The sequence below is a fragment of the Humulus lupulus genome, chromosome X (assembly GCF_963169125.1).
Source record: "Humulus lupulus chromosome X, drHumLupu1.1, whole genome shotgun sequence".
NCBI lineage: Eukaryota > Viridiplantae > Streptophyta > Magnoliopsida > Rosales > Cannabaceae > Humulus > Humulus lupulus.
In genome coordinates, this window is record NC_084802.1 from 10500338 (window position 1) to 10517269 (window position 16932).

Consider the following 16932-nt stretch of genomic DNA (forward strand, 5'->3'; position numbering starts at 1 on the left):
CTAAAGTGACATTTCTTGGTCACATTGTTAGTAAGGATGAGATTATGGTGGATCCGGCCAAGATAGAAACGGTGAGAGATTGGCCAAGGCCAAAGACTGTCTCAGAGATCAAGAGTTTTCTTGTTTTGGCTGGGTATTATCGACATTTTGTGGGAGGATTATCAAGGATTGCAACACCATTGACAATGCTAACATGTAAGAATTGGAAGTTTTTTTGGTCTGATAGGTGTGAGAAAAATTTTTAGGAGTTGAAGCGATGATTGATTATTGCTTCAGTGCTCAATCTTCCATCAGATCAGGAAAAGTTTGTGGTTTATTATGATGCTTCGAGGCAAGGATTAGGTTATGTTCTGATGCAGGCAGGTAAAGTTATTGCTTATGCCTCAATACAGTTAAAGGAGTATGAGAATCGGTACCCTACTCATGACTTAGAGTTGGTGGCAATGGTGTTCGCTTTGATGTTGTGGCAATATTATATATATGGGGAAAAGTGTGAGATCTACATCGACCATAAAAGTTTAAAGTATTTTTTCACGCAGAAGGATTTCAATATGAGACAGAGGAATTGGCTGGAATTAATGAAGGATTGTGATTGTGAGATCCTTTATCATCCAGGGAAAGCCAGCGTGGTAGTAAGTGCTCTGAGTCAGAGAGGTCCAGGACTGTCAAATAGCCTAAAGCATATATCGAGAGAATTGGCAGAGGATATGATTACTGTGGGGATAGAATTTATGGTGGACCAGTTAGCAAATATTACTTTGCAATCTACACTCCTGAAGAGGATAAAGGAGGGTTAGCTAGGTGATTCCTAGTTGGTGAGGCACAATGAGGATGTCCTAGTTGGGGTAGCTAAGGAATTTACAGTTTCCGAGATGGATATATTGAGGTGAAAGGATCAGATTTATGTTCCAATGGAGGTTGGCATCAAACGGGAGATTCTGGACGAGTCTCATACTACTTCGTACTCACTGGATTCGGGTACCACAAAGATATATCAAGATCTGAAATCTTTGTATTGGTGGCCTGGGATGAACAAGGATGTTATGTTGAGTATGTGGCTAAGTGCCTGACTTGTCAGCAAGTGAAAGTTGAACAACAGAGGTCAGCAAAGCTATTACAGCCTTTGGGTGTTTCTGAGTGGAAATGGGAGGACATCACCATGGATTTTGTTGTTGGGTTGCCTAGGATGGCGGGTCAGAATGGCTCGATTTGGATGATAGTGGACCGATATACCAAGTCAGCTCACTTCTTGCTTGTAAGAACAAATTTCACTGTGGATAAGTATGTTGAGTCATATGTCAGGGAGATTGTACGTCTCCATGGGGCTCCAAAGTCTATAGTGTCAGATCAGGACCTCATTTTTTATTCCAAATTCTATGGAAGCATGCAGAAGGCGATGGGTACTAAATTGAAATTTAGGATTGGTTATCATCCTCAGACATGCGGATAGTCTGAGAGGACAATTTAGATATTGGAGGATATGCTTCGGGCATGTGTATTGGAATTTAAAGGGTCCTGGAGTAAATATCTACCTTTGATTGAATTTTCATACAACAACAGCTGTCAATCGATGATTGTAGTGGCTCCATATGAAATGTTGTATGGTAGGAAGTGTAGATCACCCATTCATTGGGATGAAATGGGCGAGAGGAAGTATCTAGGTCTTGAAGCAGTTCAGAGAACCTATGAGGCCATTGAAAATATTATAACTCGAATGCTCACCTCCTAGATTTTACAGAAGAGCTACGCTGATCCTAAGCTTAGGAACATAGAGTTCTAAGTTGGGGACTACGTTTTTCTTTGAGTTTCACCATTGAGATGAGTCAAACGAATTGGGAGGAAGGGCAAGTTGAGCCCTAGATTTGTGGGGCCTTTTGAGAACCTAGAGAGGATTGAACAGTTGGCCTACAAGTTGACCTTACCCCTATCACTTTCAGGAGTTCATGATGTATTCCATGTCTCGATGCTTTGGAAGTATGTATGAGATACGACTCAAGTGTTGAGTTATGAAGATCTGGAGCCACAGACAGATTTTTCTTATGAAGTGCAGTCGGTCAAGATCCTGGATAGGAAAGACAAGGTCTTGAGGAACAAGACTATTCCTCTGGTTAAGGAATTGTGGAGGAACATTAAGGTCGAGGAAGAGACTTGGGAGTTAGATTCTGATATGCGGGATCAGTATCCTGAGTTGTTTAGGTAAATTACGAGGATGAAATTTCTATTAGGATGGGATAGTTGTAATGCCCTGAAATCTCTAATAGAATTAAGTGTATGGATTAGCGTGCTGGGAGGACACATGGGATGATTATCTTCTAATTAATTGAATTATGTGATTTATTGTAATGCCCTGGATAACCAAGACCGTTACACTGTGTATTTGAAATGGTGCAAGACTTGCTAATCAAGTCATTTGAATAAAAATGTGATCCTAAAGTCATAATCAGGTTAGGGTTAAAAGATTTTGATCATCAACGGTTAATTTTCATTAAAATAAAAGTTTGGTACATGGGATCCCAAAAACAGGGTTTAAAAGACAATTTACAAACTCTCAAAAGTTATATACAATCAGTGGCCACTCTAGTGGCAAAATACAAGTTTTAGGCTTCTGTCCCTGTACTTTCCATCGGCCGTGGTGGATGAGTAGCTGACAATGTACACCTCACCCCTAGAGCTCTGTAACTCATGGTTGGTCCAGCTTACCCTTACCTTTACCTACACCACGTATTCAACCACAAGAAAACTATAGCAATAGCACATATTCATTAATGATAATCAATTATTTCACCAGATAGTTAACCAGATATTCAACAAGTCATAGCATCAAGCTAGCAACAGTAAGCATTTATATTCAACAATTCATCTCAATCAACATGCAATACTCAGGGTTGATGCCCTTAGACCGCACCCTCTGTTTAATCCACTGACTCTGGCTTGCTTAGGTCGAGTCCAGTGTTTATCTAGCTGAACTTGGCTCACAGTGGCCAAGCTACGTCTTGTGCACAAATTATCAGCCTCGGCTCGTTCATTTCATGCTCACATGGCATTATCACATGGAATTATCACAATTACACATCATATGTATTCAAATACAGGGAATCTCAGTCCCAACATAGCCACACAAGGGTGCAGTTTTCTTACCTTTAATTCCGAATAGAGATAATAGAATGGACCTGAGCACGATCCTTAGCCCCGAGCCTTGGTGATAGACCTAGTCACAGTGTATAATGGGTAATCGTTAACTTCCAATTCAAATAAAAACTTAGGAAATAGAAACTAGCCTCCGGGACCTCAATTTCTACTGAACCGGGTAGTAGAAATTGTCCCGAATCACTACTACAAAATACCCTTTACGGGACACTTTTTTAGGACACGCACCTAAATGCAAGTCCTTAAAAATATTTTTAGAGTTTTTAGGACACTTATTGAGAGTCCTGAAAAAGCACAATTTAGGACTCGCAATGAGTGTCCTAAAATAATATGCGAGTCCTAAAAAAATCTGGGTTAAAAAAATAAGTGTTTTATTTAATAATTTTGAGGACTTGCTTTGGGAGTCCTTAATACTCTTTTAGGACTCGCAATGAGTGTCCTAAAATAATATGCGAGTCCTAAAAAAATCTGGGCTAAAAAAATAAGTGTTTTATTTAATAATTTTGAGGACTTGCTTTGAGAGTCCTTAATACTCTTTTAGGACTCGCAATGAGTGTCCTAAAAGAATATGCAAGTCCTAAAAAAATATAAGCTAAAAAATAAGTGTGCTGCTTAATAATTTTAAGGACTTGCTTTGAGAGTCCTTATTACTCTTTTAGGACTCTCTGCAAGTCCTAAAAGAGTATTAAGGACTCCCAAAGTAAGTCCTTAAAATTATTATATAAAACACTTAAAAAAGCTATCAAATTTTTTGAAATTTTCGGGTTAACACAATAGAGCACTATCAGCAATACATTTGGGGATTTATTCAAAATTACAACATTTAGGGCTGGTAGAGAGGTGAACGGTGGCTGTAGGTGAACGGCAGTGACGGTGGTCAACGGTGTCGACGGCAGGTGGGTTCTCGGCTTCAGCAGTCTCGCCGGCGGCGTGCTTCTTGGCGTGGGGTGCTGGTTGCTCACGGTTCCGTCTCTCGGCGTGCTTCGGTGATTTCCAGGTATATATTTCATTTTGATTTTGCTCTGGTCTGCTAGAAGCACTATTGCTGATTAAATTCAAAGGAATTACATCGCTTTGGGTTCATCACTCCAAAATGGCAATCTCCATCTGGAGATTTTTGCACTTGGCGTGGTTGCCACCAAATCCAAAAAAAAAATGGCTTCTTTCTTAACAAAACACCTAGAATTAGAAAACCATTGTTTGGTCAGCCAACAGACATATTGTTGTCCGTATAATATGTTTGTTTCAATTAATTATACATTTGAATGTGATATATATATATGTATATATATATATTTGAACCTCTAATCTATGGTAATATATGTCATCCTCCACATGAATACAGCAATAAATTCTACAATTTTCTTATCCAATCAGTCCAGGCTTGGTGATTTATATATATTATAAATGTTAGAAAAATATACCCAAATAGAATAGAAGACAGTAAAGTACTTGTGAATTTAGACCAAAGTACAGCATGAACTAGAATTCAAAGAGAAATTTAAGAGCGTTGTTAATTCAAACAGAAAGTTTTATTTTTTCTTTTTCTTTTTTATCTAACATTTTCCCTTTCTTTACAATAGTAAAAAGTGAAAGAAAAAAAATTACAGTGCAAAACAGAACAACTAATATCAGAGATCTTTCTTAAAAAGATACAAACCAAATTAACTAGTCATTGGAACAGAGAAATTAAGAGTGTAGCTAAGTGGACTGCTGTTGTTTTGGTCTCAATGCTATTTTTGTCAAATCTAGAAGTTATATACTATTAGTATTATTAAAATGTTTAGGTGGCTAGCTTGGAGTAAATGAAGTCTTCATTTTGAAAAAAGGCACAGGCAATGCTGTACAGGTTGCCAAATGGCTGTGCTTTTATATATATATATATATATATACACACACCACAATCTTCACAGTAATATACACAGAGTCGTGGATTTCTGTCATTCTCTTTGCTTATATATATATCCTGTTATGTATATATATACTGTATAGTACACTAGTTCCATAACAGAGTTGTGCACTGAATGAGCCTCAAAACATGCCATTGAGGTTACATTCTCAAACTGTGGGAACCAGTTTTGTGAATAAAAAGAAAAAAAATTTGATTTGGTGATTTTGAGCATATCACACAATGCCTGAATTTCTTTTCTGACTTTCTTTTTAATTGATTGTTTTTACTTGTTAATACTTGATTGCCCATTCTTCTGATCTCTGTTAATGGTCATGTCATATTAGAGAACTCTTGAGTTTAAGTTGGAGATTTAGGCACCATTTTTGGAGCTGTTCTTCAAGACTAACATATTAATGGTCATGTTCTTCATAGCATATAACAGTCACATCATCCTCTAGAGATCAATTTGGGAAAATATGACACTATTAAAAAATTTGTAATGAAGATAGAGAGATTTCATGGCCTGCAACTATTAAAAAATTAAATATTTTATTACTATATATATATATCTAATCATGTCTAGATCTAGAAGTAGTAAATTTGCATATGTAAGCAAATCATGGTTGGAATGAGAGAACCTGTAGTTGAATATGCTAAATGCCAAATTACAAATGTACATAAATATAAATATACATATACATATATATATTTATATAAATGTTTATCTGGCTTTCAAGTGTCGACCAAACCAAACTACTTGTGTGTTCTTCTTAATTAGTATCATACTTCAGTTTTTATGCTCTGAGAACCATGATTGGAGTTTGGGAACTACCCCTATTGTGTCATTTACTATTTTATTTGTGTGGACTGTGGATAAAGTATTACATATATCATGTGTATTTTAAATTGCTCACTGGCTATTTATATTTTATTAATTGTTTGTCATTCCAAAAGTATGAAATAATTTTATCTCCAAATAAGAATAATCTGTGTGACCTCTTTATTAACACTTAATAAAGAGTGAATTTATTTAGATAATGTCACTTGTAGATACGCAGGTCATTTCATATGGCCCCTTTCGGAAAATTTTGACTTGACTTCTATTCTATTAACTTTGGTTGAGTAGAAGTGCTTACTGTTTTTGTGTCTAAACTTTTCTTGTCACATTTTATCTGAAGATTCTCTTTTTAATTTCTTGCTACCTTTTTCTTTTGATTATCGGATGTTTAATCTGAAATTGGAAAGTTCCTCTGAGATTTATGACCCTAATTCTTATCTTGTTACTCTGCTGCAGATTATCCTCTCTCAGGAGAAAAATATACGGAAACTTAACGAGCTTGTACAAAGTCTACGGGAACAATTGCTTCAGTGCAGGGGTGGAAATGAGGTTGACAATGGCACCACAGCTCCCCTGACAGAACTTCTAACTGAGCTTGAGAGGCAGCCTGTCCTGGAGGACTAGTCCTGGCTTGTACGTGTTAGTTGTCAACTTACCTAAACTTGTAAGTAGGAAGAACTTCTCTTTATTAGAGGTACATTCATTTCAAAAATGAGCCCGAATTAATGTATGCATCATAATATTACTTTTGTTAAACTACTTCTTGATGTGTTATCAATTATTTGGACTAGAAATATATATATATATAAATATATATAAAAAAGGAGACATTGGCCTCTTTGAAAACGAAGTGCAACCAGCTAAACCTATGGACAAAACAAGTTTATGTCAGTTTTTTTTTTCCATCTGTTTAGCTCGTGAGTTTATTGACTATTCTTTTACTTGATTTAATTTTTTAAATTTTATTTATCTTTTTTGGGTGGAATGGATTGGAAAGGAGGTGTTGACTATTCTTCCCTAGAATTACCACAAGTCTACTAGCTTAATCAGTTCAGTCCCACTCTCTTTTTCTCTATATATTAACTATTGTGTTCCACATTGAGAAAACCCAATAATCCCAAGCAGCCTCTGTATTGAGAAAATAGATATGAGATCAATTCCTTCCTCTGCTTCATCATTACTCCCCATTTTTCCACTTCTCATTCGATGCATAGTACTCAATGGAGTGGGCTGTGATACCACAATTCCCCAAAGAGAAAATCTCTAAAGCTCCAAAGGGCGTTCTTGAATCATGGAATGGTAGTGACGTTTGCAAGTACAGGGGATTTAAGAACAACTTAACTAATTTAGCACATTTCTTTTAGAGAATAAATGTAGTAAAATGGCCAGAAAAACTAATGAGATGGTAGAAAAGTACTGTTTGTGTGTTGACAAAAAAAGGGTTGTTTTGAATTTTATGTGTTAGTTAGGATATGTGAAAATTCTATAGAGTGCTCCCCAAGCAAGACATGGAATTGTTTCTACTTAACAGAAGTCTTGTTTTCACATCTAAATTCTAAAGGCAGGTAATATCTTATTTATTACAAATAAAATCAAATAGATTCTCAGCTCTAATTAAAATCAAACAAGTGGCTAAAAATGCACTTAAAGCTAAGTAATACTACTAGAGAGAAAGATGACCACTTCCTTGCAATTGGTCATTGAATGAAGCAAAAAAGATTGATGATCAAATTAAATGAGAGCTTAACCAGTTTACCAAAAAAAAAAAATGAAGAGTGCTCATTTCCTTCTCACACTTGTAAAAGAATATGGTATTTTAGTCTTGGTAGTGATTCATTAGCATATTTTTGTAATTTTTGCATTAGAAGAGAGTTTTATGGGTACTCTTCATGCACATATAAACTTAAATTTTTCTTTGTCTTGCAGCTATTGTTATGTGGAGTTTTTTTTTTTTTTTTCTTTCAATCAAGAAAACTTCTAATTATGCAATATATATGATTTGTTTTCTTGTGCACCATGTGAAGTATTGTGAAAAGAGAAATTGGTCCTGTTGATTAGCGAGTATAATCAAGTTCTGTTGATCAATGTTTAATAATGTGACATGATTACTCGTATTCGATAAACTTTCCATAGGAAAGTTAAGGAGTAGACTATATATACTGTATATATATACTAATTTCTTGGTTATGTTAATTGCAGGCAGCCTAAACCAAGCCATTGATCCTCAACTTTTCTTTGTTTTTTTTTTCTAGAACTACTCTTCAATTGTCTCTCTTCATCCAGAAATAATTGATGGAAGACCAGGGACTTTGGTGATAGAATCATTTATGGTAGATGTTCCTGAAGGTAACACGGAAGATGAAACTTGCTACTTTGTTGAAGCCTTGATTAAGTGCAATCTCAAATCACTTGCTGATGTCTCAGAGCAGTGTGCAGTCCAAAGTAATAGCTATTGATACAAGTGTGACTTGTAAAAGAATATACAAGTATGTATGCATATATTTGTTGTGTTGATTTTAACTTTTTTAAAAGAGCATGTCAACATCTGACTTTTTTCTTGTTTTATAATGTTGATTAAAATGAATAGGTTAATATTTTGATTGGTTTTAAAGCATTGGATTGGTAGCTAATTGCAAGAGGTATGTTGCATTTGATTTAGTTTTTAAAAAATTCAATATTTTACAATTTTGAATGATAACTGTACTACTTTAGTGGAGTTTGAATATCTTAGATATTCATCCGTAGTGAAGTAGGTTCTGGGAATTCTGTGTGCTGTGGTGATAACGGAAGATTGAGAACTTGCATGTCTTAGTGAAGTAGGTTCTGAGAATTTTGTGTGCTGCGATGATATATGGATGAAAACTTGTGTGCTGTTTGATTTGTTTGATATATTGGTGTTGATTGGGACAGATGGCTAGGCTAGTAAATTAGGGGATATGCTGCCCGATTTTCTATAGATTTTTTTATACTTAGTTTTGTTTTGTATGTTTATTTTATTTTATTTTCTTAATTTTAATTTTTTATTAAAACAAATAGGCGCAATATGGACAAAGAATGGATGTCAGCTGATAGGATGTCAGTAGAATATATAAAAGGGGTCGATGAGTTTCTTAAATTTAGTTTGGATCATGCCAAAGATCCAAACTATATTTGTTGTCCTTGTAGTAAGTGTGGAAATATGAAAAAGATGACTGCCACAATAATAAAAGAGCACTTATATTTCCACGGGATAGACAAAAGTTATAAAATATGGTATTGGCATGGTGAAGAGCTTCATGTTACTCCGGACCCTCCTATGATGAATGAATATCGGAATTATAGGCAATTGGATCGTGAGGATAATTTAGATGAAATGATTGACGATGCATATTATGAATCAGAAGTAGATCCCGTTAAGTTTGAAAATCTTCTTAATGACGCTGAAAAGCCGATTTACTCTGGTTGCACTAAATTTTCAAAGTTGTCAGCCCTTCTTAGATTGTACAATATAAAAGCCAAAAATGGATGGAGTGATAAGAGTTTCACGGAATTGTTAGTTTTTTTGAAAGATTTACTGCCTGAAGAAAACGAGGTGCCCGTATCATTTTACGAGGCTAAGAAAACTATGTGCTCAATAGGCTTGCAATATGAAAAAATACATGCTTGTCCTAATGATTGCATATTATATCGGAATAGCCTTGTAGATGCGAATTCGTGTCCTACTTGTGGTGTGTCCAGATGGCAAAAGAAAAGGAATTTAGAGGAAGTTAAGGAAGGAGTACCAGCAAAAGTTTTGTGGTATATTCCTCCAATTCCTCGTTTGATTCGATTTTATCGAAATGTTGATCATGCTAAGAATTTGACTTGGCATGCGAATGAGAGAATAAAGGACGGTAGACTTAGACATCCTGCTGACTCACCAGCGTGGAAGACAGTGGATTTTGAATGGCCTTCATTTGCCAATGAACCTAGAAATATTCGTCTAGCTCTTTCTACGGATGGAATTAATCCTCATACTTCTCTCAGTAGTAAGTATAGTTGTTGGCCTGTTATGCTAGTCATATATAATTTACCGCCATGGCTTTGTATGAAAAGGAAGTTTACCTTACTGACCTTGCTGATATCTGGACCTAAACAACCTGGTAACGATATTGACGTCTACTTAGCTCCCCTAATTGATGACTTGAAAACTTTATGGAATGAAGGAGTTAGGGCTTATGATGCATACCGAAAAGAAGAATTTACCCTTCGAGCGGTGTTGTTATGGACAATCAACGACTTCCCCGCTTATGGAAATTTATCTGGTTACAGTGTAAAAGGATACAAAGCTTGTCCTATTTGTGAGGAGAAGACTTTCTCTCAATATTTGAAACATTCTCGCAAGGTGTGCTATATGGGACATAGAAAATTCTTGCCCCGGAGACATTATTTTAGAACTTGGAAAAATGCATTCAATGGTGAACAAGAGTTTGGTTTGGCTCCAGTTCCTTTGACTGGGAATCAAGTACTTAATAAGGTATCTGTAATTCATTTTAAGGTAGGAAAACCTATTGTTTGTCCAATTAAGAAGAAGAAGGGTCGTGGAAAGAGTGTTGGCAAGGATAAGACTGAAGTTAGTTTGACTAGTGCGGATGAGTCTACAAGTCCTTGGAAGAAAAAATCAATTTTCTTTGAGCTTGAATATTGGGAAAAGTTACTTTTGCGACATAATTTAGATGTCATGCACATTGAGAAAAATGTGTGTGATAGTCTAATAGGAACTTTGTTAAATATTCCAAGTAAAAGTAAGGACGGTATTAAAGCTCGGAAAGACTTGGCTGCATTGGGCTTGCGAAAAAACCTACATCCAAAAGCTGGCCCTAATAGAACATTTTTACCGGCAGCTTGTTACACACTCACTAAGGATGAGAAAAAAGAACTTTGCAATTGTCTATACAATATTAAAGTTCCAGAAGGGTATTCTTCAAACATAAGAACGTTGGTGGATATGAAGAATTTGAATTTGGTCGGCATGAAATCTCATGATTGTCATGTCCTATTCCAACACATTCTACCTGTGGCTATTCGTGGTGTGCTACCTAGAAAGGTTCGAGAAATAATCACACGAATGTGTTTGTTTTTCAAGTATTTATGTTGTAAGACGATTGACGTTTCAACGTTAGACAATTTACAAGTGGAGATTGCTATAATCTTGTGTTACTTAGAGCGATTCTTCCCACCTTCTTTTTTTGACATAATGGTGCATCTTACAGTCCATTTGGTTAGAGAGATTAAACTATGCGGACCTGTTTATTTAAGATGGATGTATCCCTTTGAGCGATACATGAAGATTCTTAAGAGTTATGTTAGAAATAGAAGTAGACCCGAAGGATGTATTGTTGAATGCTATATTGCAGAAGAAGCCATTGAATTTTGTTCAGAATACTTGCATGGTGTGACAAGCGTGGGCGATCAATCTACATTAAATAAAAGTAATGGTGGTTATGGTGGAAAAGGTGGTGTTATATGCTCAATAACTCAAGATGAAAGACATGAAGCACACTGTCTTGTATTGCAAAATATTGATGAGATTCAACCTTACATCGAGTAAGTTATCTTAGACAGTATGATATCATAAAACATTATTGTGATATTTGTATTGATTCATACTAATTTTGCATACATTTATGAAGGAATCATTTTGTTTGGCTTCGGAAAAAATATCCATCTAAGTCAAAGAACCAAAAATGGATCCAAGATGAACACTATCGTACGTTTAGTACTTGGTTAGAGAACAAGGTATTGATTTGAGTAAATAATTTTAAATCTTTTTTTTTGATTGCATGACATGTTATTAATTATTATTTCATGTTTTTTAACAAAGGTTGCAATTGAAGTGACCCACACGTCGTGTCATGTGTCAGACATAGTTAAGTGGATTTCTCGTGGTCCTTCTCTGAATGTGTTTAAGTACCCATCATACATCGTCAACGGTACTCAATTCAATACTTTGGAACGAGATAATGTAAGAACCACACAGAATAGTGGAGTTTGTATTGTAGCAAAAACTGTGCAAATCTCTAGTTCAAAGGACAAAAATCCTGTAGAGTGTGATATGACATTTTATGGAGTAATCCAAGAAATTTGGGAATTAGATTATACTACAACTAGAGTGCCGGTCTTCTTATGTGATTGGGTGAAAAGTGACAAGGGAATAAAGGTTGATGATTTAGGTTTTACTTCAGTTGATTTAAATCGAATTGGGCACAAAAATGATCGTTTCATAATGGCAACACAAGCCAAACTAGTTTTTTATGTGAATGATCCATCAGACAAGCAATGGTCAGTCGTGGTTCCTACTCAACCGATAGATTGGAGAGACAAAGAGAATGATGTACATGACTTACCACTCCTTCAACAACCTGTCACAATTCCCGAACCACAGCTTACCGAATACCCTATTGATGATGGTGTAGATGACGATGATATTTGTTTGCGTTTTGATGGTGACGATGTATGGGTTGATCATATACTGTGATAAATGTTGACTTGTTTTTTCTTCTTCTGAAGGTTGGATTTGTTCATTTTATATTTAATTTTCCTATCATATTGACGATTGCCTATTAACATTGTTTATAATCGTTTCCTTTTCAGATATTTCCATGGCTGATCCAGGAGGTTTTGATGATGATTGTCCACTTCCTGGACTTGATGATGATTGTCCACTTCCTGGACTTGAAAATAATGTTGGTCAGGAGGAGAATGATGACACTGCTATAGTGCATGTGAGATCTGTTAGGGGACTATGTACCATGCCCGACATAGCCAAAATGCGAAGTGAAGGTGTTAAGGTACCGATCAAGTTCAATGAATATGGACAAGTGATTGGTACAATGAGATCAAAATTGGGATCAATGATCGGATCAACTATCAAGAGGTGTGCTTCAATCACACACGCGAGTTGGGATAAAGTTCCTAAATCAGACAAAGAAAAATTTTGGGAAATCATTAAGGTATTTTCTCTATCACTATAATATATGTTGTTTGTATTTTTAATGTAGACTAACGATTTGTATTGTTTTCAATTGTAGGCTACATTTGACATAGACCATAAATCAAAAAGAAAAATTATGTCAAGGGCGGCAAAACGATGGAGATCATTCAAATCCCATCTGACTAAGGTATGCATCTATGATGTACTTGATGCAAATCCGACCATCAAGACGTTCAATATGCCAAGAGGTTACTCACAGTTGATCACTAAAACAGAATGGGATGAGTTCTGTGTTTCACGCATGACTGATGATTGGAAGAAAATAAGAAAAATACATCAAGATCGTCGAAAAAAAAATAAACACAACCATCATATGTCACGAGGTGGGTATTTGTTGGCACTGGAAAGGCTGCAACAAAAAATTTTTGGACTCGAGGTGTCTGAAATCGACAGGTCACAGTTGTGGTTGGCGGGACATTCTAACAAAAAGGGTGAGCCGGTTGGTACCGAGGCAACAAGCGTAGCTCGCAACATAGTAAGTGTACTACATTTTATATGATTGGATTACTTATTTTTAATGAGAATAACTATATTTCTATATTTTGTTTGCAGGAGCACTATAGTAAGCTCATGAGTGAAGGAAAATTTGAACCTGATGGGTCTAAGGATGTGCTTACTATGGCATTAGGCACCCCTGAGAGCAGAGGGCGAGTGAGGGGTATTGGGCTCGGTGTAACGCCTAGCCAATTCTGGAAAACCCCACTATCCAGTAAGAAAAAGGGAAAAGAATTTGAGGCTTCCTCAGTTGAGGCTCGATTTGCAATGATGGAAGAAAAATACCGTCAACAAGAAGAAATAATGAAACAACAACAAGAAATGATCAAAAGACAAGAGGAAATGATGCGACAGTTTATGGAACAGATGAAAGGACAACATAGTGGCTTTGGAGGATCTTCTCATGCGTCAGTGCCAAACTATGGATCACCCATAGATCAGGTGACACCATCTCATCAAGCATCACCGAAATCGCAGGATCAACCTCTAGCACCCCCGCCCCCACAACCAGAAGAGGCACCTGTGTTTATCCCCACTCCTGGATCAAATCAGGTATAGCTTTATCTTTTTAAAATCTAAATTTGTGAACTTGTATAACATATTTATACATATCTAAATATGTGCAGGATAAAATGATTGAATGCAAATTTGCATTAGGCTCTATCACCAACATCGTTGGTAGGGGATACATTCTAGTTACTAGTAGCTCAGACATCCATGGAGAAAACTTAGGAGAAAACTACCGCGGTGCAATTGAGTTTGCTGACCAACCTGATGCTCTACTTGTTAACCCGATCCCTGACAGTGAGATTTATACAGTCAAACAAGCTATTGGGAGTTTGATACGTTGGCCCAAGTCGCTAGTCATCTTCAATGGAGCGACACAGGTAATTCTTGTAAGACTATTAAATTTTTATTTATTTATTCTATTATTAATTATTTGTTATGGGTTTATTATTAGGAGGTCGTGAAAAAAAAAGGAAAGCAAGCTGGGAAAAAAACTTCTCTACCATTAGCACCACAAACTCAAAAACTAGTTCCAAAACGAGCGCCTAAGGAGTCATTGTCACAAGAGGTGCAACAACCATCTTCATTGTCGCCTAAGTTAAGACAAGTTTTTGAAATCGTCAATGCTTGGACTAAACATGATTATGCCGTTGAAGTGTCTATTGACTTTGATGTGTTTGGCCATGCTTGTGAATATTTTGCTCTATTTCGGGATGAAATACTTGAATTTTGTAGAAATGAGATGATTGGACAATCATGTATTGTCTTCTACATGAGGTATGCTCTATATGAAGTTAATAATATTTATTGTAAGGATTTTCTTTCATCAATTATTTAGTTTTCTTATTAATACATTATATTTGTTTATAGGATTTTGTACCAGACACTATTATTAGACGAGGAAAAGAAAGGATCATTGTTGTTTATGAATCCGAATAAGGTTTCTACTTCCGTGACTCGTGCAGATAGTCGTGCTCAAGCTTTATGTGATAGGATGTTATATTGCACGTCTAAAAAACATGATTGGGTAGTTATGCCTTATAACCATGGGTAAGTTTAATTAATATGCTTTTCATTGATACAAACAAATAGAATTTAAAATTAACAACTTTGTAATACTTGTTCTTTCAACAGGGAGCATTGGATGTTATTTTTATTATTTCCCCATTTGCATTATTGTTGTTTTCTCGATCCTCTCAATGCACCATTAGATAACAGGACAACCATCAAGGAGACCATCCATGATGCATTTGAGATGTATTTCACAGAAAGAATGAAAGCACGTCAAAAGATCAACAAACGCCCATTGGGAGTAAAGTATTTCCAACCTACGGTATGTTTCTATTTGTATATAGTTTATGTATATGTAAAGATGTTTAAGATATTTAATACTAAGAATTATATATGTATTACCAATCTTTATATAGTGCCGTAAACAACCAAACAATATTGACTGCGGATATTACGTTATGAGGATGATGAAGAATGTACTTATTAGTGCCCCTCATATCAAACATTTCTTGTCGAAACAGGTAACAAACAATATACAACTACATAATATTAATCTAGTATAATTTTTGTATATGCTTTGAATTTATTACCACTAATATAATTCTAATTAAAGTTTTGTTTCTTTTTTTTTTCCAGTTCACCTCTGACAAACCATATACTACTCAAGAAATTGACGAAGTTCGAGAAGAATGGGCAATGTCATTTTTACAATTGGTTAGAGCAAAATGAATGATGTTATAGCTAGCTAATTACAATACACATGTTCAGAAATTTTAAATTTATTTTGCAAATTTTATTTCAATTTTTTTAGTATTTTATTTTCAAATTTCTTTTAATACATTTTCGACACTCAAATTGATATATATTTTTAAATTAAAGTGAAAATTGTAGCTACATTTTTTTTTAAAAAAAAATTGCTTTTAAGGGCATGCAAAGCGAGTCCTAAAAAATTAATTAAAGACACTCAATGGGATTTTTTAGGACTAGCAACGCGAGTCCTAAAAAATCACTTAAAGGCACTCAACAAGATTTTTTAGGACTCGCATTGCGAGTCCTAAAAACTTTCTTTTAGGACTCGCAAAGCGAGTCCTAAAAAATCACTTGAAGGCACTCAACCAGATTTTTTAGGACTCGCATTGCGAGTCCTAAAAACTTTCTTTTAGGACTCGCAAAGCGAGTCCTAAAAAATCACTTAAAGGCACTCAACCAGATTTTTTAGGACTCACTTTGCGAGTCCTAAAAACTTTCTTTTAGGACTCGCAAAGCGAGTCCTAAAAAATCTATTAAAGGCACTCAACCATATTTTTTAGGACTCGCAAAGCGAGTCCTAAAAACTTTCTTTTAGGACTCGCGAAGCGAGTCCTAAAAAATCTATTAAAGGCACTCAACCATATTTTTTAGGACTCGCAACGCGAGTCCTAAAAACCTTTTTTTAGGACTCGCAATGCGAGTCCTAAAAACTTTTTTTTAGGACTCGCAACGCGAGTCCTAAAAAACCTTAGTTTTTAAGGCTCTCAAATAGAGGACTCGCGCCCCGCGAGTCCTAAAAACTTTTTTAGGACTCGCAATGCTAGTCCTAAAAAATCTTTTTTGTAGTAGTGAATGCCTAGGTTCGAACCCCCAAGGCTAAAATCCCTAAGCAGATCGTGACCTAACTTAATGGGTCGCGACTTGCCCCCAAGTCAGAGAAGAGAACCTCAAGCCAAAGGGGAGGCGGGTTGTGACTTGGCTTACTAGGTCGCAGCGTGCCCCCATCTCAGAGAGCATCCCAGGGCCAAATGGCCACACGCGCCGCGCCGCGCTCCTTCAAGCCTAGAAATTTTGGGTTCCTTCCACACATTTCCCAGCCAATTTTCTCCATAATTTCCCCAAAATTCCACCTGAATAAACCTCCCCAATCAAGCCAAGCTAGCCATGAATTAAGACCTTAATTCACATATTTAAGGCACAAAATAACCCAACAAACTCCACTGAAATTGCTTACAATTCATCTCCTAGAAACCTCAAACAATGAACTCCATGAACCTAAAT

At 35.9% G+C, this 16932-nt stretch overlaps 3 protein-coding genes and 1 long non-coding RNA gene across 4 annotated transcripts; all 4 read left to right on the plus strand.

Annotated features, from left to right (window-relative positions):
- Positions 1-3837: 3837 nt before the first annotated feature.
- On the plus strand, positions 3838-12372 carry LOC133805487 (uncharacterized). The gene is made up of 6 exons (XM_062243673.1): positions 3838-4144; positions 6333-6540; positions 8129-8362; positions 8464-11441; positions 11528-11633; positions 11719-12372. The coding sequence occupies exons 4-6, from the start codon at positions 8920-8922 to the stop codon at positions 12370-12372; spliced, it is 3282 nt and encodes a 1093-aa protein (XP_062099657.1). The 5' UTR covers positions 3838-4144; positions 6333-6540; positions 8129-8362; positions 8464-8919.
- LOC133804062 (uncharacterized) lies at positions 12063-13387 on the plus strand. Its single transcript, XM_062242210.1, has 3 exons — positions 12063-12404; positions 12489-12847; positions 12926-13387. Exons 2-3 carry the CDS (start codon positions 12497-12499, stop codon positions 13385-13387), a joined length of 813 nt encoding a protein of 270 aa, XP_062098194.1. The 5' UTR covers positions 12063-12404; positions 12489-12496.
- Positions 13388-13458: 71 nt separating this feature from the next.
- LOC133805488 (uncharacterized) lies at positions 13459-14944 on the plus strand. Its single transcript, XM_062243674.1, has 4 exons — positions 13459-13935; positions 14010-14270; positions 14345-14667; positions 14761-14944. Exons 1-4 carry the CDS (start codon positions 13459-13461, stop codon positions 14942-14944), a joined length of 1245 nt encoding a protein of 414 aa, XP_062099658.1.
- Positions 14945-15322: 378 nt separating this feature from the next.
- On the plus strand, positions 15323-15719 carry LOC133805014 (uncharacterized). The gene is made up of 2 exons (XR_009878751.1): positions 15323-15422; positions 15538-15719. It is a non-coding gene; the product is annotated as an uncharacterized LOC133805014 (long non-coding RNA).
- The last annotated feature ends 1213 nt before the right edge of the window (positions 15720-16932 follow it).